The sequence below is a fragment of the Trichosurus vulpecula genome, chromosome 9 (assembly GCF_011100635.1).
Source record: "Trichosurus vulpecula isolate mTriVul1 chromosome 9, mTriVul1.pri, whole genome shotgun sequence".
In the NCBI taxonomy this organism is placed as follows: Eukaryota; Metazoa; Chordata; class Mammalia; order Diprotodontia; family Phalangeridae; genus Trichosurus; species Trichosurus vulpecula.
Genome location: NC_050581.1, coordinates 152929956 through 152957625, shown reverse-complemented (window position 1 = coordinate 152957625; position 27670 = coordinate 152929956). Strand labels below are relative to the sequence as shown.

The 27670-nt window shown below is 38.9% G+C and overlaps 1 protein-coding gene across 1 annotated transcript in view; it reads left to right on the top strand.

Moving 5' to 3' along the window:
- SLC6A11 (solute carrier family 6 member 11) overlaps window positions 1-27670 on the top strand; it is a 174503-nt gene that overhangs the window by 10662 nt on the left and 136171 nt on the right. Inside the window, exons 2-4 of the mRNA XM_036737659.1 lie at window positions 331-465; window positions 1821-1961; window positions 7514-7604. Of these exons, the coding sequence (XP_036593554.1) occupies window positions 331-465; window positions 1821-1961; window positions 7514-7604 (367 nt within the window). The remainder of the gene's footprint in view (window positions 1-330; window positions 466-1820; window positions 1962-7513; window positions 7605-27670) is intronic.

Sequence of the window (27670 nt, the reverse complement as noted above, 5' to 3'; positions counted from 1 at the left end):
CTCTTTATGGGCTCCCCACTAGAAAGATATTTAACTATTTTATGTCTGATCAATGCCATAACACACAGCCTTCTGAAAGCCTTTTCTTATGGAAAAGATCATTTATAGTTGGTTCACTTCATGGGTAAAGGTGATCTTTTTAAAAGCAAGAGCATATCTGGGGAGGGAAAGAAGAAATACAGTTTTTTAAGAGTGAATAAAGACATACTGGTAGCTGAATTCACTGCTCAAATCTTCGAAATATGTGCAAGTAGATTTTGAAGCTCAGAGAATGCTAAGTTTTGAAGCAGTTTTAGTGAACTGATTTCCTTTGGCTGTATTTTGTTACAGGTGCTTTCCTGATTCCATATGTGGTGTTTTTTATATGCTGTGGAATACCTGTGTTTTTCCTGGAGACAGCCCTGGGACAGTTTACTAGTGAAGGTGGCATTACATGCTGGAGGAAGATTTGCCCTTTGTTTGAAGGTAAGTTTCAGGATCAATAATATACATATGTTTATAAATATATAGTATTTATATACACACAGATATATGCACATATACATGCATATACGCATGATTATAAATTTGTACATGTATATGTGACCATACATATGTCTATTGTTTATATTTATATGTGTATTTTTTTAATCTGGTACTATGATTTCATTAGGGTTGGGAACTTTTAGCATGGAAAGGCCACATTAGTGGTCTTTAATTCCTACATGGGGCCTATAAGTGTAGTCAGTAATTATAATCTTAGGGAATTGCTGGGGACTGAGAGGTTAAATAACTTCCCTATGGACCTACAGCTAGAATGTATCAGAGGCAACTTCCTTGTATATTAGCTAGAGGGCCCACTTTGGACCTGGGTACATGTATACATTTCTCTCTGTGTATATGCATGTAGTATATGTTTATCTATGCTCATATGCACATATATAGACATGTGGCTACGTATGTATACTATGTATTGGATATGTATCTGTAAGCATGTGTATGCTTGCTTCATTGAAGGTTCACATATCATTTCTTATGATGCAAGAATTTTTCATCCCTTCCATTTACTATACAGTCAGAGAATAACTGAATGTTTCTAGTCATTTTTGCTATAATGAATAAGGCTACTGTTAGCACTTTAGCATATATAGGTCCCTAGTTCCCTTTACTGCTATTATATACCCTAATGATTGGGCAGGAGAAACAGATGCAGTGGGACACAGGATTGAATGTTTCCTGACTCTAAAGATATTAACAATCTTATTTTCTGGGAGAAAAGAATACTAAACTTAATGCCATCATAATAGTAGATGGTGTTATCTTTTACATTTTTGTTTCCTGGCCCCTACCCCTTACCCCCATACCTAATGATCATCTTCATAGCCAAAGCTCTGTTCTGTCAATGGATCCATTTCTTAGTACCTTTAACCATAGCTTTTACTGTGTGTGCCTGTTCCTTCCTGCTCTGTAGGGATGCCAGGCACATAGTGGGTGCTTAATAATTTCTTGAATGAATTAATATTATATGTGAGTATGTATATATGTGTATAATGTTCATATTTGTGTGCATATGGTTGTTCTATATGATGTACGAGTAATGTTAAAGCTACTCCTCCCCTCCCCGGGAGAACTTAAGCTTTTCAAGGGTGGGAATTGTGTGTAGTATCTTGACTATAGTAGGCACTTAATACATTTTTGTTGAATTGAATTGAACTGAATAAAATTGAAATTAAATAAATTAAATCAAATGAAAAGTGTGAAATTGAGAACCGTGGCTGGGAGCCTTGAGAAGGGTGAAAGGATTGAATGATTGAGATCTGTTTCTTGTTTTCCCTCCTTAGGCATTGGCTATGCAACTCAAGTGATTGAGGCCCACTTAAATGTGTACTACATCATCATTCTAGCATGGGCTGTTTTCTACCTGTTCAATTGTTTCACCACAGAGCTACCCTGGGCCACCTGTGGGCATGAGTGGAATACAGGTAGGAACCAGAAATCCTCTCTTAATGAGCCCAGGATAATTCCCTATTTGTAGCTATGCTGGAGTGCGGTATAAACTGGAAAGAATTCAGAAGGGCATAAACAAGATGGCGGAAGTCCTTGAGTTCATGTCATATGAAATGAGGTATATTTAGCTTGAAGAAGATAAGATTCAGGGCGGGGGGGTGGCGTGGAGGGAAGGCATGATTTCTTTTTTCAAGTATCTAAAGGACTGTAACACGGAAGAGGGATTAGATTTGTTATGATTTGTCTCAAGGGACAGAAATTGGAGCAATGTTTGGCAGTTGCATTGGGGCAAATTTAGGTTTCACAGAAGGAAAAACTTTCTGATGATTAATGATTTGAAAATGGAAATTCTTAAGAGATTGTGGGTTCCCCCTCACTTGAAATCTCTCAGCAATGACTGGGTGAACACTTGTCTAGAGTATCATAGAGGGGATTATTTTTTTGGTATGGGTTGGAATAGATGATGATTGAAGTTTCTTCCAACTCTGCAATTTCCTAATACTTGAAGAGGAAATACATTCTTAGACTTCCTGAAGGAGGTAGTGCTTAGGTGGAATCTTGAAGAAATCAGGGGAATCTAAGAGTCAGAGTTTATGAAAGAGAACATGCCAGGAATTGGGGACAACCCATGAAAAAGCATAGGGAGGAGAAATGGTGCATCAGTTGAGGAGAGTAATGTGTTAAATTATTTGAAGGGTCCAGGTTGTAAAAAGCTTTAAATGCAAAATAGAGGACTTTGTGTTTGATCCTTAAGGTAACAGAGAACCACTGAAACTTATTGAAAAGGGAAGTGATGTGATCAGATCTGAGCTTTAGCAAAATCCCTTTGGCAGTAGTGTGGAAGTTGGACTGGAGAGGGGAATGACTTTAGGCAGGGAGTACAATTGGACATCAATTGTAATAGCCCAGGCAAGACATGGAGAAAGCTTGAACTGGGGTGATTGCTTTGGGAATGAAGAGAAGGAGATGTTTGTAAGAGATGTTGTACAGAATATCTACAATTAATTGGATATGTGGGATGGGTGAGGGGGGAGAGCTGGGGATGGCACCAAAACTGCAAACTTAGGAACTGGAAGCAAGGTGATGCCATTGATTGTAACAGGAAATCTTGGAAGAGGGGAAGGTTTTGAGTTCTGTTTTGAACATGTTGAGTTTGGGGTATCCATGTGACCTCCAGTACAAAATGTCCAGGAGATAGTTGGAAATACAGTCTTTCAGGAGGGAGACCATGGTTGGCTATAGATCTGGATATCATTTGCATAGATAAGACAACTGAATCTATGGGAACCATTGAGACGAATCTAGAGAGAAGGGAATAGAGAGTGGGCTTGAGTGGATAATGATCCAGGAATATAGACTGAAAAGGAAAAGTCAGAGAAGTGAGAAAGAGAGACAGAGAGACAGAGAGAGAAGAAAAGAGGAAGAGAGACAAAGAGAGAGACCGAGAGAGAGAGAAGAAAAGAGAGGAGGGAGGAAGTGAGAGAGCCAGTGGGAGAACAAGAGAGAGGAGAGGAGAGGAGAGGAGAGGAGAGGAGAGGAGAGGAGAGGAGAGGAGAGGAGAGGAGAGGAGAGGAGAGGAGAGGAGAGGAGAGGAGAGGAGAGGAGAGGAGAGGAGAGGAGAGGAGAGGAGAGGAGAGGAGAGGAGAGGAGAGGAGAGGAGAGGAGAGGAGAGGGGAGGAGCAGAATCACAAAAAGGCAGAGAGAAGAGAGTAACCAGGAAGAGATCACTGATGACTTTGCACAGAACAGTTTCAGCTGAATACTAAGTCTGGAAGTTAGAAATGCAGAGGGTTTAGAAGGGCATGAGAGGAGGGGAAGTGGAGGAGGTGCCATTTTATCCAGCCAGACATTTCTCATTAAAGAAATGTCCAAAAGACCACCAGAAAGTTTATGAAGAACAGCTTGCTCCCCACCATCTGCTGCTGATGATGAGGAAGTTGGAAATCCTTCTGAAGAACTCAATGAGATCCTCCAGATTAAACTGACATATATCTTTGATTACTCTCTGACTTCAATGAAATGATGAGCACAAAGGAAGATGAAAAATATGTTGGGAAAAAATGTTTCAGGGATAAGAAATAAGAAAGGAAGGAAGGAAGGAAACAAGCATTTATTAAGTACTTACTCTGTTCCAGGCACTGTGCTCAGTTCTTTATAAATATTACCTCATTTGATTCTCGCAAAAACTCTGGGAGGTACATGCTATTATTACCATCCCTGTTTCACAGTGGAGGAAACTGAGGCAAACAGAAGTTAAATGACTTTCCCCAGAATGTCCAAGGACAGATTTGAACTCAGGTCTTTTTATTTCAGGACATCTAAGTGGTACAGTGGATAGAAAGCCAGGCCTTGAGTTAGGAAGTCTCAGCTTTGTGAGTTCAAATCTGGCCTCAGATACTTACTGTGACTCTGGGAAAGTCACTTAACCCTATTTGCCTCAGTTTCCTCATCTGTAAAATGAGCTGGAGAAAGAAATGGCAAACCACTTCAGTTATCTTTGCCAAGAAAACCTTAAATGGGGTCACAAAGAGTTGGTCAGGACTGAGAACGACTGAATGTGTTATAACATCAACTTCCTGACTCCAGGTCCAACACTACATCCATCTAGGTACCAGGCAAAAAACTTGTTTAAAAAATACTAAAAAGACAAAAGCTATTTAAAAATGAAACATCTACATATTATGAATATGTTCTTGGAGAAAATATGCTTCCCTTAAGGACTGTAACATGGTACATCCCCGCCCTTCCACCCTATACCTTATATGCAATACAGCTGAGGATGGGGACAGGGAATAAATAGCCCCTGGAGGTGTGTTTCCTCCAGCTCTAAGATCTTCTATTTTGACAGTTATATTTCTAGAGGACCTCTGGAGAAGTTTTGGGAGAACATAGGCATGAATCCCACAGGATGGGCAGGAGTGAATTGAGTGTGACCTATTGCATTGGAAGAAATAACCGCATCATTTAGATCATAGGTCCATTTGAGAGCTTTTGAGGCGTCATTTGGTTGAAAAGTGCTGGACATGGGAAACACTGAGCATTACCCAAAAAAAGAGAAATCAACCATATTAGATAAGATGGCTAAAGGGGAGAAAACCTTGTTACAGACATGTTACAGATGTCGAAGTCACTCTCAAATCAGCTATCGATAATTGTGCAATTGTACTATTAGGTTACTAGAAAAAAAGGAAAGAGACAAGCATTTATTAAGTACCATCTAGTTCCAGGTACTGTGCTAAGTACTACAACAAAGCAAAGCTGGCACTAAATTAGAAGAAAAGATTAAGATGAGAAAGATGGGCGGCAGGTACAAGTTTCATCTGCCTTATTTAAACAAGCTATTAAAAACAAACAATGGGAAACTCCCAAAGAAAAATGGATCAGCATGTACCCTCCCAATTTCCTCTGGAAGTTTACCTGAGGCAAAGCAATTACCACAAAGGAGAGGCCAAAAGCAAATATGCAGACAGCTTGGTGCCAAATCTAATTAAGTCAGGCTGTCCTGATGAAAATGCTCTGTGTTTGGAGTCTAAACATCTCAGTCCCCTATCTGCTGTGTAAAGAAGTGTTAAGTGGCACTAAATAGGACAGGGCAAGTGGAACAGCTCCCCAAAGGTGTTTGCTACTGCAGTAGAAAACGTCCAGTGAAGAAATGCCCCTACAGATGATGATGTCCTACAGTGGCTCCTGATCAGAGATGACGTTGTATTGATTCCATCAAGCTCCGGACCACTAGAGAACCTCCTAGATAAGACCCCCCCAACACTCTAAATGGAGACTCAGCCTTTCGTATGTCATGGGTGCCCTGGGCAGTCTAGTGAAGAATCCAATAGATACCTTCTCAGAGGAATATATTTAAATTCATAGGACTGCAAAACAAATCAATTATATTGAAATAGTTACCAAATATTAAAAAATAAAAATCAAGTTCAAAGACTTCTAGGCTAAGAACCCTTACTCTAATGAGTTCATGCTAACAATCCACACAAGAAAAGTGGATGAAAGGGCAGCTAGGTAGCACAGTAGATAGAGCACCAGCCCTGGAGTCAGGAGGACCTGAGTTCAAATCCTGCCTCAGGCACCTACTAGCTGCATGACCCTAGATAAGTAACTTAAACCTGATTTCCTCTTTAAAAAAAGTGGATGAAGATAGTAACTGCCCAATTGAATTAGTCCATTGATTTGTATGTCTTCTGCAGAAACTACAAATGGACAATGGAGCCAAGTCCAGAATTTAACAGAAGAGAGAGGGCTAGATGACACTTGGAAAATTGTATAGCATTTTTAATGAACCCAAAATCTTTGCTGTCTTTGGAGGTACCATGGTTTAATTAAAAGAACAATGGCTTTGAAGTCAGAGGAGCTGAATTCAAATTCTGACCTGACACTTCCAGTGTGCCATTGAAGAACCCACTAACTTGTCTGGGCATCAGTTTCCTCCTCTGTATAAGGTGGGAGGAGAGGTCTAGATTATCTCTCCTGCTCTAAATCTATGACCCCACAATTCTATAATGAGATTATCTCTCAGATTCTTCCAGAAATGTCTTCAGTTCTGTAATGCCGGCTGATGGATACTTGATTCTCTGAACTTGGAGAAGATCTGAGTTTGTGTCCTGGTTCTGCTACTGACTGGCTGTATGTCCTTGGGAAAGTCACTTAGCCTCAATGAGCTTCAGTTTCCTCATTTATAAAAGACATCAGGGGGTTTAAGTTCAGTGTTCTTCCCACTATACTATGAAGTTCAGGGACATAGATACCTCTTCTCCCTCCTTAATCCTAATTCTAAGCAGCCCCATTGCTGACTGGTACAATCACTGCTTGGGGTCCACATGCTTTCCTGGAGTGCATTGTCCTGGTTAATATTTTGTTGCTCAGCTGTTTCAGTCATATATAACTCTTTGTGACCCTCTTCGAGATTTTCTTGGCAATAGTAGAGTGGTTTGTCCTTTCCTCCTCCAGTTCATTTTACAGATGAGAAAACAGAGGCAAACAGGGTTAAAAGACTTGCCCAGGGTCACGCAGCTAGCAAATGTCTGAGGCCAGGTATGAATTTATGAAGATGAGCCTTCCTGATTCCATGCCCAGCGTCTGATCCACCGCACCACCTACTGCCCCCTATAAATGCTCGCTATTGCTAATGTTGTTGGTCTCACGCGCTGCCTCCTCTACAAGCTGTTCATTCGATCCCCTTCTTTAACTTACATGATTAAATATATTCCTTGGACATATTTACTTACTTGTGTACATGAAGTAATATAAGCTCCTTGGGGGCAAGGACTATTCTATTCCTCTTATATCCCCAGTCCTAGCATAGTGCCAAGAATTAGTAGGAACTTAAACAGAGAATTGAATCGAATTGAATTCAGCTAAATAGAACAGCATAGCCTCCTTTGTGGTCAGGTCGCTTAGAGTGAGGAGGCTGGTGAAATGGCCCCACTTTCTCCCCGACCCTCATTCCCTACCCTGGCACATTCTTCTCACTGAAGCCAATATGCTTTATGGGGTCACTGTTTGGTTTCCATTGCAGATCGCTGCGTGGAGTTCCAGAAGCTGAACATGAGTAACTGCAGCCAGGTGTCCCTCCAGAATGCCACCTCACCCGTCATGGAATTTTGGGAGTAAGTGTGACCGAGAACTTCCTTCCCCCTTTTTTCCCTAGGAATGTCTCACCTCGGCATGTTTTGAAAATCGGGGAGCCAGCTCAGCTGGACGTATGGAGCTCAGAGGAGCCCCACTGCCCCTGCTGGGCTTCAGGGCCAAATCCCCTTCTTTCCAGAGAAAATAACTGTGGCTTCCTGTTTATAGGGTCTTAACTGGAAGCCCAAGGTCTTGGGTGTTTGGTTTCTTCTTATCTGCTGATAATTAGTATCATTGGGTGTTAAACCTAGAAGAGTTTTAGTAAAATGTTGAGTGTTTGTCTTTAATAGAAAACAGAATATTAATGCCAATCACGTGCTAATCATTGAATATATTTATCCTAGAAGAGTCATAAATGGAAACCTAGATTCGAAGTGAGAAGACCTGGGTTCGAGTCTTGGCTCAGTGGTTCACTGTGAGACCTTGAACAAGCCACAATACTTACCTGATGCCCAGTTTCTCTCATCTAATAAATATAATGGTTGGGCTAGATGACCTTCAAGGTCCCTTCTGGCTCTAAAACCCTATGAACAAGCATCTGTAGAGAAGACTGAGGAGAGGCGTGATTACTGATTTCAAATACTTAAATTCCATGCAGAAGATGGCATAGACCAATCCAATCCAATCAACTTCTATCAAGTGTTTATTATGCATCCTAATAATGATATTAGCATTTATATGTGGTTTAAGATTTGTAAGGTACTTTACATTATACAGTCTCTTCTGTTGTTATCCCCATTTTACAGATGAGAAAACTGAAGATCACAGAGGTTAAGTGACTTGCCCAGTGTCACATAACCAGTATCTCAGGCAGGATTTGAATTCATTTCCTGACTCCAAGTCCAGCGCTCTCTCCTCCATGCCACCTAGCTGCCGCTAACAAGGCACTGTGGTAGGGATGCAAAGACAAAAACAAAGAATGATCTTCGTCCTTAAGAAGTGTACATTTTGATCTTATAGGCAGTTAGGTGGTTTAGTAAATAGAGTGCTTAACATAAGGAAGGTGTGAGTTCAAATCAGACATTTATCTAACCCTGGATAAGTCACTTACGCTCTCTCTGCATCCATTTCCTCTTCTGTAAAATGGGCATAATGATAGCACCTACTCCCCAGACTGACGGTGAGTATAAAATGAAGCAATAATTATAAAGCACTTTTCAAATCTTAAAGGGCTATAGAAATGTCAGCTATTACTTTTACTGTTTCTTATTCTCAACATCATCATTATCTCAAAAGTGACACAAGAACCAGTGGGTGACAGTGTACAAAGAGGCAGGTTTCAGCTGAAGATAAGTAAAGATTTTGTAACAGGAGCTGCCGGAGGGGTTGTGAGCACCTGTCACTGAGGGATTCAAACAGACACAAGATAAACACCTTGTTAAGGCTACCTCACCCCCCAAATCACTCGCAGCCCTTTGTCTGGGTGTCTTCTGTGTGCTTTTCATCTATTAGCTACTATTTTTATTATTTATATATTTTTCTTTGTCCTCCCCAATAAAATAATAAGTAAGGAACTTTGCCACATAAATGTGAGCTATTATGAACCCCTTGAAGACAGAGATTGTGTCTTATTTCTTCATGTCCCTAGTTCCAAGCTGGGTGTAACATGGGTGCTTAATAAATGATTGAATTGAATATGCTGCTATAGCAGAGATCCCAAGAGGGTAGTGTGGTAGCTACTGAATTGGGAGTCAGAGGAATTGGACTTAAATCATTGATTTGCCAATCGATGCCAGTGTGACTTTGGGCATTTCAATTAACCTGCCTGGGCATTAGATCCTTCATCTGTAAAATGAGATCGTTGTACTAGAATATTTCTTGATTACCTTTCAGCCTGAAGTCTCTGATCCTATGATTCCTTATTATTTGAAAGACTGAGTCTCTGAGGTCCCTTCTAATCAGCAACATCGATTATTTTGTGAGTGCAGTCGACTGCTGATTGATCATGGCAGGAAACTAGAATTTGGTTCTTTCTCCCGTGACTTTCACTGAAATGGCTGAAGAGTGATAATGGATGAGAGATGTAGCATTTAGTAAGCACTCTGTGTGTGCCATACACTTTGCCATACACTGAGGATAGCCCTCAAGGAGCTTACACTCCAGCGGGGGAAGACAACATATAAAGAGGAGCGAGGAGGGGTGGTGACATGTGCATGGTGGATGGACTGGAATGGCTGAGAAGTGATGTGGAAGCATGATTCCAGAAACGACAAGGTGAAAGCTCACCTTTTTGTCCCAGGGGCAGAATCTGGGTTCCAATGGCAAGGGAATGAGAGGAGGAGGAGGACAGCCAAAGTAAAGAAAGCATGCTTTGGAAATTACCAGGAAACTGTAAAAGCTCATTTATGTAGCAGGGGATGATTTACAAATGCTTTACACAGGTCCTCAGATTCCTGGGAGGTTGGCCCTTCAGATACTATTGGTATTATCCCCATTTCGCAGAGGAGAAAATGTAACATAGGGGCATTAAATGACTTGCCCAAGGACTCATGGTTAATAAGTATTAGACCTAGGATGTCAGCCTAGATCTCCTGATGGCAAGATCAGTTCTCTTTTGGATACATTCCTCTGCCCCTCAGAAAAGATGGGATGTAGTAGAGAGTCCATTGGACCTGGAAGGAGAGGCCTGGATTCAAATCTGTACCAGCTGTGTTACCATGGGGAAGCCTCAGTTTTCTCATCTGCAAAAAAAAAAAAAAAATACCTACTCTGTTATGAAGATCAAATAAAATAATGTATAGAAAACACTTTTCAAACCCTAAATTGTCATATAAACATCAACTATTATTATTTATTATTACGTTTTGAGACTGGTCCTCCCTATCTCACCCAAGCTAGAGGTACAGCAGCTGCACACCAACCTGATGCCAGTACTGACAGACATAGCTTTGACCTCTGTCATGAAGCAGCCTGGTGGCCCTCCACTGATAGGGGCTCACCATATTGGTTCTGGACTTAAGTGAAAAACACTCCATCAGCTTTAACCCTATGGCAGCTCAGACTCCCAAACTCAAGCGATCCACCAACCTCAGCCTCCATAGCAACAGGGATTACAGATACAGGCCACCATTCCCAACTCAGTGATTATTCCGGAAAATAGATTAACTTAAAACATAGGCTTCAAATAAAAATATAAAGATAGATTATATGAGACCATAAAAAATGTCAGTTTCATGAGGACAGTGGCCATCTTTCCCCCAGCAGCTAGTATCTTTGATGTTAAGTGTTTGCAAGTCTAGTCGTGTTTGGGGGCATGGGAAAAGATTTCAAGGGAGAGAATAGAGTAGCTTTCAAAAGTGGGGAAGAGACAAGACATTAACTCCAGCTTATACTTTTTAAACTAGTGAAAGTAGATTATATTGAGAGGTGGTCATTGTATATATGTATGTGTATGTGTATATATCTCTGAGTAGGAAAGAGTTTGCCAGAACGAGTATGTACCACCACCAACTTTCGCTCCCTCCACAAATGGAGTGTTGGTCAATGTGTGTCAAAAAAGAACACCAGGTAGCTGGGCCAGAGGAACCAGCAGGAGCATCCCCCAGAGTCTTACACGTCCTCTAGTCCAAGCCACTTCCCAGGGCAGGAATTCCCTCAACAACATCCCAGCCAGGTCTTCTGCTCATCTTAGCTCTAGCTTAAATACTTTCAATGATGGAACATCCACAACCTTACAAGACCTCCATTCTATCGTTGAGCAGTTCAATTTATCACAAAGTCAAATCCCATGGTTGGTTAATTGCTCAACCAATTAGCATTTCTTTAGTGCCTACTATGAGCCAGAAACTGTGCTAGGCACTGGAGATATAGAGGCCAAGATGAAATGATGCCTCCCCTCAAGGAGCTTATGTTTTATTGGGAGAGACAACACATGCTTATATGAAAATATATATCCTGGGAGACTATAGATGTGGAACACTATGTGTGTGGTCAGATGTTTTTAACTGGGTGGTTAGTTTTGCTGAACTTTCTCTCACCTTTTTTATTTTTTAATATAAGTATTGTTCTCAAATAGGAGGACAGAGAGAAATATATCAGAAAATATAAATGATGTAAAAATAAGATAGTAAGAAAATTTATTTTAAAGATAAGTATTTTGTTGTTTAGCTGTTCAGTCGTGTCCAACCCTTCATGACCCCATAGATCATAGCACACCAGGCCTGTCTATCCTCCGCTATCTCTTGAAATCTGCCATGTTTGTTGCTTCCATGACACTATCCATCTCATCCTCTACCTTCCCTTTTTCCATTTGCCTTCAATATTTCCCAACATCAGGGTCTTTTCCAATGAGTCTTATCTTCTCATTATACGGCCAAAGTATTTAAGCTTCAGCTTTAGTATTTGAACTTCCATCTTTAGATATTGACTGATTTGGTCTCCTCACTGTCCAAGGGACTCTCAAGAGCCTTCTCCATCATCACAATTTGGAAGTGTCAATTCTGTGGCCCTTATAGTCCAACGCTCACGGCCATGTATCACTACTGGAAAAGCCTAGCTTTGACTTTACAAACCTTTGTCAGCAAGGTAATGTCTCTGCTTTTGAGTGTGCTGTCCAGATTTTTCATAGCTTTCTTTCCAAAGAGCAAATGTCTTTGAATTTCATGGCTGCAGTCACCATCTGCAGTGATTTTTGAGTCCAAGAAAAGAAAATCTGACACTGCTTCCATTTCTTCTCCTTCTATTTGCCAGAAAGTGATGGGAACAGACACCAAGATTTTAGTTTTTTTTTTTGATGTTAAGCTTCAAGCCAGCTTTTATACTCTCCTCTTTCACTCTCATCAAGAGGCTTCTCAATTCTTCTTCACTTTCTGTCCTCAGAGTGATATCGTCTTCATCTCTGAGATTGTTGCTATTTCTTTTGGCAACCTTAATTCTGGCTTTTGATTCATCTATCCTGGCATTTCACATGTTTCTGCATGTAAGTTAAATAAATAGGTTGACAATATATAGTCTTGTGGTATTCCTTTTCCAATCTTTAGCCAATAAGTTGTTTCATGTTTGTTTCTAACTGTTGCTTCTTGGCCCATGTACAGGTTCCTCAGGAGACAAGTAAGATGAGCTAGTACTCTCATCTCTTTGAGGACTTGCCACATTTTGTTGTGATCCACACAAAGGCTTTAGTGTAGTCAATAAAGCAGAAGTAGACATCTTTTTTTTCTGCAATCCCCTTGCTTTCTCCACAATCCAGCGAATGTTGCAATTTGGTCCCTAGTTCCTCTGCCTCTTTGAAAACTTGCGTGTTCTGGTAATTCTTGGTTCACATGTTGCTGAAGCCAGGCTTGCAGAGTCTTAAGTATAACCTTGATAGTGAATGAAATGAATGCAATTATTTGATCATGTGAACACTCTTTGGCATTGCCCTTCCTTTCGATTGGGACATAAACTGATCTTTTCCAATCCAGTGGCCACTGCTGAGTTTTCAAAATTTACTGGCATTTTGAGTGAAGCACTTTAGTAGCACCATCTTTTAGGATTTTAAATAGCTCATCTGGAATTCTGTCATCTCTACTAGCCTTATTGTGAGCTATGCTTCCTAAGGCCCCACTTAACTTCATTCTCCAAGATGTCTGGCTTTCATTCAGTAACCATACCATCATGGTTATCTGTGATGTTAAGATCTTACTTGTATAGTTCTTCTATATATTCTTGCCACCTCTTAATCTTTTCTACTTCTGTTAAGTCTCTTCCATTTTTGTCTTCTATCATGCCCATTTTCACATGAAACATTCTCTTGATATCTCTAATTTTCTTGAAGAGATCTCTTGTTTTTCCCATTCTCTTGCTTTCTTCTATTTCTTGCATTGCCTCTTGTCTCTCCTTTGTATTCTCTGAAATTATATATTCAATTGGGCATATCTTTCCCTTTCTACTTTCCCTTTCTTTCTTTCCTCAGTTACTTGTAAAGCCTCATCAGACAGCCATTTTGTTTTCTTGCGCTTCTTTTTTTAAAAATGGGTCGTATATTGTCATATAAACATCAACTATTATTATTTATTATTATGTTTTGAGACTGGTCCTCCCTATCTCACCCAAGCTAGAGGTACAGCAGCTGCACACCAACCTGATGCCAGTACTGACAGACATAGCTTTGACCTCTGTCATGAAGCAGCCTGGTGGCCCTCCACTGATAGGGGCTCACCATATTGGTTCTGGACTTAAGTGAAAAACACTCCATCAGCTTTAACCCTATGGCAGCTATCTGTATCCCAAACTCAAGCGATCCACCAACCTCAGCCTCCATAGCAACAGCCACCCGTACAATGATAAGAACCTCTGTGCATAGGTCTTCAGGCACTGTATCTACCAGATCTGATCCCTTGAAACTATTCCTCACTTCCATTTTGTATTTATAATGGATGTTACTTAGGCCATACTTTGTGATCTGATGGTTTTTCTTACTTTCTTCAATTTAAGCCTAACAAAATTCATGATCTGAGCCATAGTCAGCTCTAGGTCTTGTTTTAAACTGATTGTATAGAGCTTCTCCACCTTTGGCTTCAAATTATAATTGGTCTGATTTCCACACTGCTCATCTACTGATGTCCATGTGCAGAGCTGCCTTTTGGGTTGTTGAAAAAGAGTGTTTGTTATGACCAGTGAGTTATTTTGACAAAACCCTAGTCTCTGCCATACTTCATTTTGTACTCCATGGCCAAACTTGCCTGTTATTCCAATTATCTTTTGATTTCTTACTTTAGTATTCCAATACCCTATGGTGAATGTGACATCTTTTTTGGTGTTATTTCTAGATGTTGTAGGTCTTCATAGAACTGATCAACTTTGACCTCTTCAGCATCAATGTTTGGAGCATAGACTTGTATTGCTATGATGCTGAATGGTTTCCCTTGGATCTGAACAGATATCATTCCATCATTTTTGAAATTATACTCCAGTACTACTTTTCTCACCCTTTTATTGACTATGAGGGCCACTCCATTTCTTCTAAGGAATTATTGCCCACAGTAACATATGCAATGATCGCCTAATTAAATTCACCTGTTCCTGTTTCTTTAAGTTCGCTGACACCCAGATGCCAATGTTCAATCTTTCCATCTCCTGTTTGACCACTTCCAGTTTACCTTAGTTCATATATCTCACGTTCCAGGTTCCTATGCAAAATTGATCTTTACAGCATTGGACTTTCCTTTCATCACCAGATGCATCCACAGCTGACCTTTCTTTCAGCTTTGGCCCAACCACTTCCTTATTACTGGAGATGCTTGTACTTGTCCTCAGCTGTTCCCCAGTGGCATGTTGGATACCTTCTCACCTGCAGGGTTAATCTTCCAGTGTCATTTTTTAAAAATCATTTTAATACTGTCCATGGAGTTTTCTTGGCAAAGATACTAGAGTGGTTTGCCATTTCCTTCTCCAGAGGATCTCTGTTTTTTCAGAACTCTCCGCTATGACCTGTCTGTCTTGGGTAGCCCTGCATGGCATAGCTCATAGTTTCACTGAGCTACACAAGCCCCTCTGCCATGACAAGGCAGAGATCCAGGAGGGGAAAAAGGGGTGTGTGTGTGTGTGTGTGTGTGTGTGTGTGTGTGTGTGTGTATGCAAGATATATGCAAAATAAACAAGGTAATTTGGCAAGGGGGAGACACTGGCATCTGGGGGATCGCAAAAGACTGCATGAAGAAGGTCGTTCTTTAGTTGAGTTTTGAAGGAAACTAGATATTCAGAGATGTAGAGGTGAGGAAGGTGTGTGTTCTGGATATGGAGGGATAGCCAGAGTGAAAATGTGAAAAGGGGAGATGGAGTCTTACCTCTTGGAACTTTTAACCATTGCTCCTGGGTAAAGGCTCCTTCCTAAAGCTATGAAAAATCCATGTTCCTTTTTCAACATGGTAGCCCCTCAGATCTTTGGAAAACAATGATAAAAATCAGTCCTACATCTTCTCTTCAGCCTGTCATCATGTCACAGAGATCCCAAATTCTTCTGCACTCCTGGTTGCTTTCTGACATTTAGGCATCATAGGGGCCATAGAAGAGAACTGGAAGGGAACTGAAGCCATGTAGTCCAACCCTCTCATTTTGCAGATGAGGAAACTAAGATCCAGAGAAGTTAAGTGCCTTGCCCAAGACCACTCTGGTAATAAACATGAAATGGGATTTAAACCTGGGTCTTCTAATGCCAAAACCAGTATTCTTTCCATTTTACTACAGCCCGGGAGTGGGGCAGCTCTTCCAGGTCTTACACTCTAAAAACTCTCTTCCTTCTAGAAACCATGCCTGATTTCCTCAGTAGGTTAAGGTAATTCATTTGTTCCCTTCTCCTACCCTTGTACAGATAGCAGCATCTAGACTACTCACCTCCCTTGAACCCTTTTCTAGCCCAAATATTCTTTGATGGTCTTCCCTCATATCTGCTGGTTGGAAACACAGAGTTCTTTGAAAGGGTAAAAACTAATTGATGCTCTCTCTCTCTCTCAGCATTCCATAATTAATGCAATAGCCTTTTGGTTGCATTTAAAAGCAACAAAAGATTGTTTAGAACTCTTGCAATTTATGATAATAAATAATAAGATGAAGACTCGACCCAGGTTTCTCTTTGCTTAACTAAAGGTAAAAGTGGATTGTTCAGGTAATGAGTGATATAAAGAAGGCCACAGGTGGCCCATCTTACATTGCAGTGTGATCATAACTATTAGAGCAGGTTGCAAAATCAATAGCTTGTTTTCCTAGAAGAGGGATCACAGTATTTATCTTCAAAGTATATCTCCTCAAAAATTTGAGCTTTTTACCAATTCATACATGTCTTTCCCTGAGTTATTAGTTACTGAGTTCCTTTCTTTTTCTGGTTTGATTTCATTGAGACATTTGTTTTCTTAGTGGAAAAAGCACTAGCCTTGGTTCAAGTCATCTCCATTAACAGTTGCATGAACTTGAATAAGTCATTAGACTCAATCTCAGATAAAATCCTACCTTCTGCAAGAAGCTTTTCTCAGTCCTTCTTAATCTTAGTACCTTTCCTTTGGCATTATGCCCAATTTAGCCTCTATATATCCTCTTTGTACATAATCTTTTCCTTGTTGTCCCCCCATTAGACTCAGCTCTTTGAGACCAGGGGCTGTCTTTTTCTCCTTATTTGAATCCCTGCTGTTTAGCACAGTGCCTGGCACATACTTTATAAATATTAGTTTATAAATACTATTATTATTAATATTATAAATAGTAAGTCAACTTGAGGACCTTTATGAATTTTGGTTTCCTCATATGTGTACTCGTACTGCTCACCTGATATATTAGGAAGGCAGAATTTATGATTTCAAAGAGAATCTCATATATGCCTAAAAGGTCCAGAACCACAGGATATAAGGAATTCTCTAGGCAGAAGGCAGGAGAACTAAAGCATGTATTTACACTCCACAGTAACAAGTCCACAAACCAGCATCCCCATTTTGATATTTTCATCAAAAGCTTCCAGGCCCAATAAGTCCGGCTCACAAGGGTAACCAGGAGGCCACAGAGAAGTGAGATAGTATAAGGCAAAATCGTATACATGCTTCCCTTCTACGGTAAGAAGATTACCCACTGGCCTCCAGTCCTTGCCCAGCACTCTAGTCAGCTCTGCTACTGGCAGCTCAGCTTCGGCTGTAGGCATCTCTGGCTCTAACCAGAAAAGGAAGAGAGGATCTTCAAGCTGTCCTCTCCCCTCTTATAGAGTTTTTGACATCATCAAGTGCCGCCTGAACGACCAGAGCCGATTGGTTCTTGACTTGGCCCCTCCCCCAGCGTAGACCAGGTTAACACACCTCCCCTCAGCCAGCCCCATGACTCATCACACAGGAAGTTCTCTGGCATGGTCGCTGGGCTTCCTGCCCCAGAAGAGCAAGCCCCAGTGTCCAGGGAAGCTCAATGAGGTAAGCTGAGTCATTCAAAGAAAACAAAGTCCATTCCGGTTACACCTGAAAAGGCTGTAAGAGTTTATATGAAGCAGAGATATAATCTGGAGCAGCACAAACAGTAGCTGGGGTGAGTGTCACAAAATATGTCCTCTTATCAATTTTTTAAACTGAATGCTACCCTCTAAGGGCTGAGACACCAGGTCAGGTCAAGGCTGCTAGTGGAGATGCCACCTTGTGGAAAAGAGGACATGAGCAAAGAGGGAGGATCTTGTGTGGAGTAGGAGGAAACAGACTATTTAGTAACTTCTTATTTTAATTTATTCTTCTGTTTCTTGAAGTCTTATTTCAAATTCATTCAATACTTCCCAAATTCACCACCCTGAGGCAAAGCACCAAGCTCGATATCCCAGTTATGTCTCTATAGTAAAATACTATGTAAATGTGAATTATTATTATTGACAACTTTTGATTGTAAACTCTCCAAAGGCAGGGACAGATGTGTGTGTGTGTGTGTGTGTGTGTGTGTGTGTGTGTGTGTGTATGTTTAATTCTCTTTTTATTGAACCAATTATAGTATTTCATGCAAATTATCACTTAGAGCTTTGGATAATGAAGGAATCTGTACAGAGTCTAAGAAAACTTCAGTCACTGTTCTTCCTAATAATTGTTATGCTTCATAAATAATTTTTTAAAGTAGACTTGTGTTTTGACTCCACTAAAATCTTCCCATGATGCTTCATTGTGGTGAGGACTTGATTCCAGATTTTCAAAGGTTCTTCCAGAAGAGCACATGTTTTGTCAGGTCTTTTTTTTTTTGTAAATAAGATTTTATTTTTCCAAATACATGTAAAGATACTTTTCAACATTCATTTTTATAAGATTCTGAGTTCCAAATTTTTCTCCCTACCTTTCTCTTATCCCCCACCCCCAAGATGACAAGCAATCTGATATAGGTTATAATGTGCAATTGTGGAAACATTTCCACATTAGTCATGTTGTAAAAGAAGAAACAGAACAAAATGGAAAAACCACAAGCCCCCCCCCCCCAAAAAGTGAAAATAATATGCTTCAATCTGCATTTAGACTCCATAGTTCTTTCTCTGGTTGTGGATAGCATTTTCCATTATGAGTCTTTTGGAATTGTCTTGGACCATTGTATTACTGAGAAGAGCTAAGTCAATCATAGTTGACCATCACACAGTGTTACTGTTACCGCATACAATGTTCTCCTGGTTCTGCTCACTTCACTCAGCATCAATTCATGTAAGTCTTTTTAGGTTTTTCTGAAATCCAACTGCTCATCATTTTTAATAGCACAATAGTATTCCATTACATCCACAAACCACAACTTATTCAGTCATTCCTCAATTGATGAGCATTCTGTCAATTTCCAATTCTTTGCCACCACAAAAAGAGCTGCTATAAATACCTTTGTACATGTAGGCACTTTTCCTTTCATCTCTTTGGACTATAGACCTAGTAGTGGTATAGCTGGGTCAAAGGTTATGCAGAGTTTGATAGCCCTTTGGGCGTAGTTCCAAACTGCTCTCCAGAATGGTTGTTTGTCAGGTCTTAAACTGGATGACCTTCCAAGAAGAGCTGAGCGGAGGACTTTGTATTATTGCCTCTGACTTCATGACTACTATCTGAGGAAGAGTCTGGCTAAATTCAGATAGGCTCATCACCAGAGCCAACAGATATTTGGGGGGAAGCACAGTAGGTCGGGACACGTCTATTAATGTGTGGAAGGGTTAAGATTTGTGATGGTTGAGGGAGTACCTGTACCCCTGACATCTTGGATATTTGAAGTACTGACAAGTGTTTTTAAATAATAATTTTATGTTTATAACATTATCCAGATTGTGCAGTTCTTTGCCCACATCTTCATGAGATACATAGAACTAATATTTTTATTGTAGGAGTTGAGGAAGGGGAGAAGGAGGAGCATGTCCGGTTTTATAATTGCATCGGAGCTCCCAGTGTAAAAAGGCCCTCCATCAATGCAGATTGGTAACTCATCTGTCACATAAAATATTGGGTCACTTGGAGGGTAAATGACTTTCCAATGGTCAGACAGCTGAGAATGGATCTGGGACTTGAATCTAGGTCTCCTGACTCCAGTTCCAGCATGCTTTATGATTTATGTTGAGATTTTCAGTCATTTTTCAGTAATTCCAACTCTTCATGACTGCATTTCACATTTGCTTGGCAAAGATACTACAGTCATTTGCCATTTCCTTCTCCAGATCATTTTACAGATGAGGAGCTGAGGCAAACAGGGTTAAGTGACTTCCACAGTTTCACACAGCTAGAAAGTGTCTGAGGACAGATTTGAACTCATGAAGATAAATCTCCCTGATTCCAAGCCCAATGCTTTATCCACTGTGCCACTGAGCTGCCCCTGTATTGTGATATCATGTATAAAATCTTTAATTAACACAAATGGCTTTGTTAATATTGATCTTATAACACACAGTAGGAGAAACTGTGACCTGATGAACAGTGAAGTCAATTTCTGGAACTCCTTTTCTATAGGGTTGCTTGTGGATACATTCTTGACTATACCTCAGTAATACAATGGATCTATGATCTTATCCACAGGAAATTCCTTTCAACAATTCAAATTCAAGCTATCTATGCCTGCCCATCCTGAATAACTCGCCTGTATCCTTCCCCCAGTTTGATTCACAGACTACCCATTGTGCTGGTGTCATCTCTCATATTCTTTTGACATTGTGAAGATAATAATCAATCATGTGGATAGTCCATCAGTTACTTCTTGTCACATGATAAGCTCACCTTTTTTCCACTACGCTTTCCTCGATAGTATTTTTACACCATTTTCCTTTGAAAATTATTTGTTTATAGTGTAAAACAGGCTGCTCATGTCCACCATACACCTTTGTTGCTCTCTCAGAAATGATTTAAATTCTTCAGAAACTCTAAAGTAACATGGTTCCCAATCAGACAAGATCAATGGAAAAATATTGGTAATAAAAAGATGGATCTTTGTTTCAGGGCGAAGCTTAAAGTCACTAAAAGAACTTTGAAATTTCCAAAAGACAATCCAAGCTCCTCTCCTCTTCTTGAAGTGTCTTTCCGAGCTACATAAATTTATGAACAAGCTCAATAGGTTATCTGTCCTACTATATGACATGGTCTACATAACAAACATTTTTCATCCACTTGGTTTTTCTGACATGGATAGTTAGGTCAACCCTTTTTGAGTGATTATAGCTCTCATTAAAGATGCTCTACAATGTTCCAGAAGAGCACAAAGTCATTCACAAATAGGAGAATCTGGAGTATCTCACCATGTATATGGCATGGTCATTCTTTGACTTGGATTCTGTGTGGGATCTTTTCCATGATGGTGATAAACAATTTTGGAAAAATACATCTCCTTGCTTTAGACCTCATTTGTTTTTTTAATGACCAGAGTGTCATCAAACAACGTTATATATGTTATACATATATTTTTAAAGAAATAGTGTATAATTTTGGTGTATTCATCAGAAACGCCTTTCTGAAGGAAAGTTTTTAAGATAATGTTTTGTTCTACCAAATTAAATGTTTTATTATGGTCACCAAACAATCAACAGTCAACAAGCATTTATTGAGCTCTTACTATGGCCAAGCACTGTGCTAATCCCTGGAGATACAAAGAAAGGCATAAACAGTCTTTCATACAATTATGTGATGGTAGAGTTGTGGTCTACTATGGAATGTGATTTTCTATAGTTTACCTGTTCCTTTTCAAGACTTTCATCAAGACTGTCTATAATGTATGAATAGATTATTTTTCAAAACATTCCATATAGATGTGGTCCTAGTTATAGCTATTCTCTTGGTTGCATCTTTTGATATGATTAGAGTCTGGGGTTTTATTCCCATTCCCCCAGCTTTGGTATCTTTTCATCCTTTAGATCAAATGAGATAATATTTATATAGCACTTAGCACAGTGACTGGCACATAGTAGGTACTTTAAATGATAGCTATTTTTAGTATTACACTTTGAGAATCTATCTCTCAATACAGAGACTCTAACATGAACTTCTGCATATTTGGTCTAGTCCAAATGTTTTGCGTGTTTTTTGTTTACTTCAGTGCCTTTTTCATTTCCTCTAAAAGCACACCTGGGCTAACAGTGTTAAAATCAACATGTGGTGGTTTCACTGTCCTTGATGATGAAAAGAATTTATTATAAAAATCTCTGGATGTCTTTTCCCATCTTTCATCTACTTGTTTGTCCTCTTTCCCATTTCATCCATTAATATTCTTGGGATGATTTTACTTACTTGAGTCTCTTACCAAGCTTTCTTTAAAGTGCTATTGCTATTTTATGAAGAAATACTGTTCATAATTAATCTTCTACTGTTCTTCTCTGTAAGAGTTTAAAAATAAGTTTCTGTGAGGTTCTTTGGCTGCCATATTTCTATGCTTGGCAAGTAGATCGATTGCTTGCTGATTAAGATAATTTTAGGCTCTTTTTGACTACTTTTTGTGGCAATTGATTTACATCAGTTATCTATCCATATAAAAATGTTATAATCACTATCAAGATCCTTTCCTGAATCTACTTCCCGTTTTTGATGTCAATGATTTGTTGAAATTGGTCAGAATGAAGTTGCATTAATCATATACCAAATCTTTTTATTCTTTTTTCTAGCTTTGTGTTAATTTTCATCTTTTTTCTAACAAATTTGTGATCTAACTGTATGCAAGAAGTCATAAATTGATAATGAGTTGTTTCCTAGCCATGAAAACTCTATTCAGTTTCATTTTTGTGGTGTTCTTTTGTGCTCACCATCTCTAATACCATCTAATTCTTTTCTCAAATAAAGTGGTCGTGCTGCCGGTGTGCGATGTTTCTCAGTAGTCTACAAGTGTTTAGCCTCTCTCACTCCTTATTTCTTGAATCATATTTTCCAACGTACTTTTGCTGTATCTGCCTTTACCTTGAAATCATTGAGTTTGAAGGGTCTTGTGAAGTTTTTCATAGGACTTTGCTGCCTCTTTATCCTTAGTAATTGATGTTAGGGTGTAATCTATAATTATTTTCATGATGGTCTTTATGTACATTCTTATCATGAGTAATATAATATGAGATAACCAAATGTTCCATTAAATGTTTTTTTCTGCTTCTGAACACATAAGAAGACTAAATTTAGCAACATCTTCATTTGCCCCTCCAAGGAAAATGCATGAACCATCCTTCCATTTGGCTTGAACTTCCATTTGTCTTCTTGTTTCATTCATAGTAAAATTTTCAAGAATGATAGAATTAATTTCTTCCAGGAGTGTTTTCACCATTGTCATTAAGGCTCTCACCTGTAGATACCAATAGCTAAGTTAGCATACATAGATGGTCTAAAACACATGTCATTCTTAGTGCTCTCTGCCGCTTTTTTACCATATTGCCACCATCATTGCAGTGAGGGGGTTACTCATTTTACCTCTTAAAGCCTCAGTAAATGGGGAAACAATGAAGCCCCTATTAGCACAAATAATTAATTTCTCCTGAACCACATGCATTTAAATTCACACTATTAAAGGTTGTAATTATATAAAACATGGTCATTGGTTCTAGCCCAATGGAAATATGAAAAGTTAGTTGGAATAGTGTGGCCACTTCAGAGTATTCAATATTCTCACTAATTGGGACTTAGCTGTTGCATTTACACTGCCTGTTTCATGGGATTGCTGCAAAGTGCCTTGTAAACTTTAAGATGCTAGAGAAATATGGGTTATTGTTATTGGGAAACTTAGTTTTTGTCAAGGCTAAAGGAGAAAATTGAAGCGATCTAGGGAAGCAAAGTTGCTTAGACTTTGTTCCGGAAGTTGATGTCATTTATTAATGTGATGCCTCCTTACTATGGCAACAGGATCAGGTTTTGTGTACTTTTGGTCAGAGTCATCTCTGAAGCCCCATATATAATGGGGGTGGGGAGAGGAAAACTGGAATCATAAGACCTGAAAACTTAATCCAAGAGGAAGATCAGGGCTACTTTTACCAGCCTGGTTGACTGTGTGTCAAATGTTGTCATGCTAGATTGTGATAAGAATTTATTCTTCTGTCTCACGGCAGCCAGTGGTTATTGCAAATTTCTTGACCCAAGGAAAGTCAGTAAATAAATCAGTTTACTAACACACTTTGAAAAAAGAGCTTACAATGTGCCAGGTAGTCTGCTCAACACTGAGGGATGCAAATAAAAAGCAAAACTAATTCATGGGTTTATTTAGATTCCACTCCAGTGAGGGAGATAATAGTCACATAGACATGTGCTAGATACTTACAGGATAAATGGAAATTAACTTTAAAGAGTGAGGTAGTAGCAGGTGGGGGATTGAAAAAGCTTCTTACAGAAGGTGGTATTTGAGCAGAGTCTTGGGGGACACCAGGGATTCTAAGAGTTAGAGGTTGGGAGGGGTAGCATTCCTGGCATGGAAGATAGCCAGGACAAAGACATGGGGATGGTAGATGGAGCATCATGTGTGTAGAATGGCAAGGAGGCCTGTATGGCTGCTTCACAGAGCACATGGGAGGGAGGAAAGTGGAAGAAGATTGGAAATATAGAAAGTTACCAAGTTGTGAAAGGTTTAAATGCATATTTGATCCTAGAAGTAATAGTGAGTCACTGGATTTGATTGCATATGGAGATAACATGGTCAGACCCACTTGGTTGGGTTTTTTTAGATTTTGCCTAATTTTATGTTAAAATTTTTATTGACATATTTTGTTTTTACATTACACACATTTAAAGATTATTCCCATTTCATGAGAGGTCTCCATAACAAAATAAGACAATAAAGTAAAACTAATAATACAGTGACCTCATCTGGAAGTGAATTTCAACATTTTGTATATGTAGCACCACCACCTCCCTCTCTATTTTTTTAATCAAAAGAAATCTATTTTTCTTCCTCTTACAGCATTGGGGAAAAAAGAAAAATACATATGTTAAAAGAAATATGCGCAGCTAAGCAGAACAAATTCCCTCAAGGGCTGTGTAGAAAAAAAAAATCATACACACACACATATATATGTATGTGTATATATATATATATATATATGGTATGTATGTGTGTGTGTGTGTATATATATATATATGGTATGTATGTGTGTGTGTGTATATATATATGTACATATACACATACATATGTCTTATTCTTTAGCCCCAATCCATCACCCACCTGGAAAGTTCTAACTGGTAAACACCTTTCTTCAAAGTCAAACTTAGATTTTCCTTTTTGCAGTTTCTAATGATTACTCCTATTTCCACCTTCTGCACTACTACTTTGTCTCTTCTTCCAGGTTTATTCTTTCTTTCTTTTTTAAGAGAAGAGGTGTTTTCCTTTTATGTTGGTAAATCCTTTCTACCCCCACCCCTTTATTTTTAGAATTGCCACATTTCTCTCTTTCCTTTTTCCTACTGCCTGACTGGCAGCAAGTCATTCATTCATTCAATAAACATTTATGAAGCACCTAATGTGTGCCAGGCATTTTTCTAAGTGCTGGGGACAGCCAACTCTTGGCCTGACTCTCATTTGGGTCTGGCTATTTTAGCGGTGCAATTCCTAGTAGCAAGTGCAACACCAATATCCAGATACATAGTAGATGGAGATTCCCAAAAAGATCCTTAAACAGAAGAGCTTCTGCAAATTGATTAGGAGACTTTTTCTTTTATTGCTTGGGGAAACCAGAAAGTAAAAATGTTATTTATTTATAGATGTAAAATTTATTTTTAATTTATTATTTATTTTTAACATTCTTTCTAGATGTTGAGTTCCAAAATTTCTTCCTCCTTCTCACTGTGAAGAAAAGCAAAATGATATTAATTGTACATGTGAAATCATATAAAACATTTACATATTAGCTATGTCTCATAAAAGCAAAAAATAAAGAAAATGAGAAAATTATAATTCAATGTGCACTCACTGTTGGATAACATTTTTTTATCATGAGTCTTTGTGTTAGATCATTGTGTTGATCAGAATAGACAAGTCTTCCATAGCTGATCACCATTACAACATTGCTGGTACTGTGCACAATGATCTCCCAATCCTTCTTACTTCACTTTGCATGTTTTTCTGAAACCACTCCCCTTATCATTTCCCACAGCACACTAGTACTCCATCACAATCGTATACTACCACTTGTCCAGCCATTCCCCAATTGATTAGCATCCCCTTGGTTTCTAATTCTTTGCCACTGTAAAAAGAACTGTTATAAATATTTTGGTACAGGTAGGCACTTTTCCTTTTTCTTTGATCTCTTTGGACTATAGACCTAGTAGTGATATGGCTGGGTCAAAGGGTATGTAAAGTCTGATAGCGCCTTGAGCATAGTTTCAAATTCTTCTCCAGAATGGTTGGACCAGTTCACTAACCAACAGTTAATGTGCCTTTTCCCCCTTATCCTCTCTAGCATTTATTATTTCTGATAGGTGTAAGGTGGTATCTGACAGTTGTTTTAATTTGCATATCTCTAATCAATAGTGATTTAGAGCATTTTTCATTTGACTAAGAGATAGCTTTGATTTCTTCTTCTGAAAACTACCTGTTCGTATTCTTTAACCATTTATCAACTGGGGCATGGTCCTTATCTTTATGAATTTCACTCAGTTCTCCACATATCTGAGAAATGAGACCTTTATCAGAAAAAATCACTATAATTTTTTTTATATTACTTCATTGGCTATGGTATCTTTTAGCAAAATATAGTTTCCTTTTTGATTAAGTCTGGTTTTGCTTTTACTTGTCTGAGATTATGATTGCTACTCTTGCTTTTTTTTAACTTCTACTGAAGCAGAATAGATTTTTGCTTCAGCTTATTTTAACCCCTGTGTGTGTCTTTCTGTTTCAAGTGTGTCTCTTGTAAACAACATATTGTTTGATTCTGGTTTCTATTCCATTCTGCTATCTGCTTTCATTTTATAGGTGAGTATACCCCATTCACATTCACATTCCTCCCTTCTTCCTTTCCTCTCTCCTTCCTTTTCTTCCTCCTTCCTTCTCTTCTTTTCCTTCTTCCTTCCCTTTTTTCCCTCCTTTCCTTCCTTCCATTTTTCCTTCCTCTACATAATGGTAGATGAGAAGATGAAGGGTCAGGGATATGTTTGAAACCAAACTACTTATCCATTAAAGGAAAAGCAAAAAAAAAAAAAACAAAGAATGAGATACTCTCTATTTGGGCACTATGGATAATATCTAGGTAAAGATGGAATCTGCTTTTAAATGCAACTTTGAATATGAAAGTTTTTATTTGCTTTAAAGATATTAGATACAGTTTGGAAGTATGAAGTCATTCTTTTGTTTAAAAATATTATATTACGAAAAAAGTAAAAGTGAGGAAATAATTTTATATGTTTTTTCAAGGGATCTTTGGACCCTGCTGTTCAAATGATAGATACACATGAGTTTTCCTAAAACAGCGATGCATTTTGTATTGTATTATGTTGTAGCTGGTCCCTAAGAGCAAGGTAGAAGGAAATTGACTTAAAATCGCATTAGGTCAGGAGATTATATGAAAAATTGATGGAATCATTAGAATATCAGAGCTAAAAGAGACTTTTGAGGTCATTTGTTCAACCCCCTTCAATTGATGAAGAACCTGATGCCTAGAGATAAAGCATCAAAATGTATGGCAGAGCTGGGCTTCAGAATGAGATCAACTGACTCTCAAAGATACTAATATTAATGTTGACTACAACTCATCTACATCTTGTCACTCTGTACAAGTCTTGTCTTTGACCTCCCATCCATCTTCTATAAGGAGTCTGCCTGATTGCTGATGGCTTTCTTCTAGCTCTTTTAGTATCCTGTGGGTACTAATGCAGTATTCGTACTCTCTATCTTTTGTCACTTGCCCTTGTTATATAATTGGACCATTTCCCTTTCCAAGCACACATTTTCTGAATGATACCTTTTACAATCCTCTTATATGCACTTAATCATAGGAAATATATCTACTCTTGCTGTACATCTCACCTGTAGTTTTGTTCACCTGCAAATTTCATTCTTTGGAAATTGTGGCATTTCATGATTTATAGGCATATGGCATTGCTCAAAGGATATTAGTGGGTTTTTCAAATTGGATTCGGAGTTTAGCAAGCAGCTTGGAATCATTCAAAATTCTACTAAATTCCCCAAATACAATCTAGCTTAATTCTTCTGTTCAATTTTGGTCTGTTGTCTG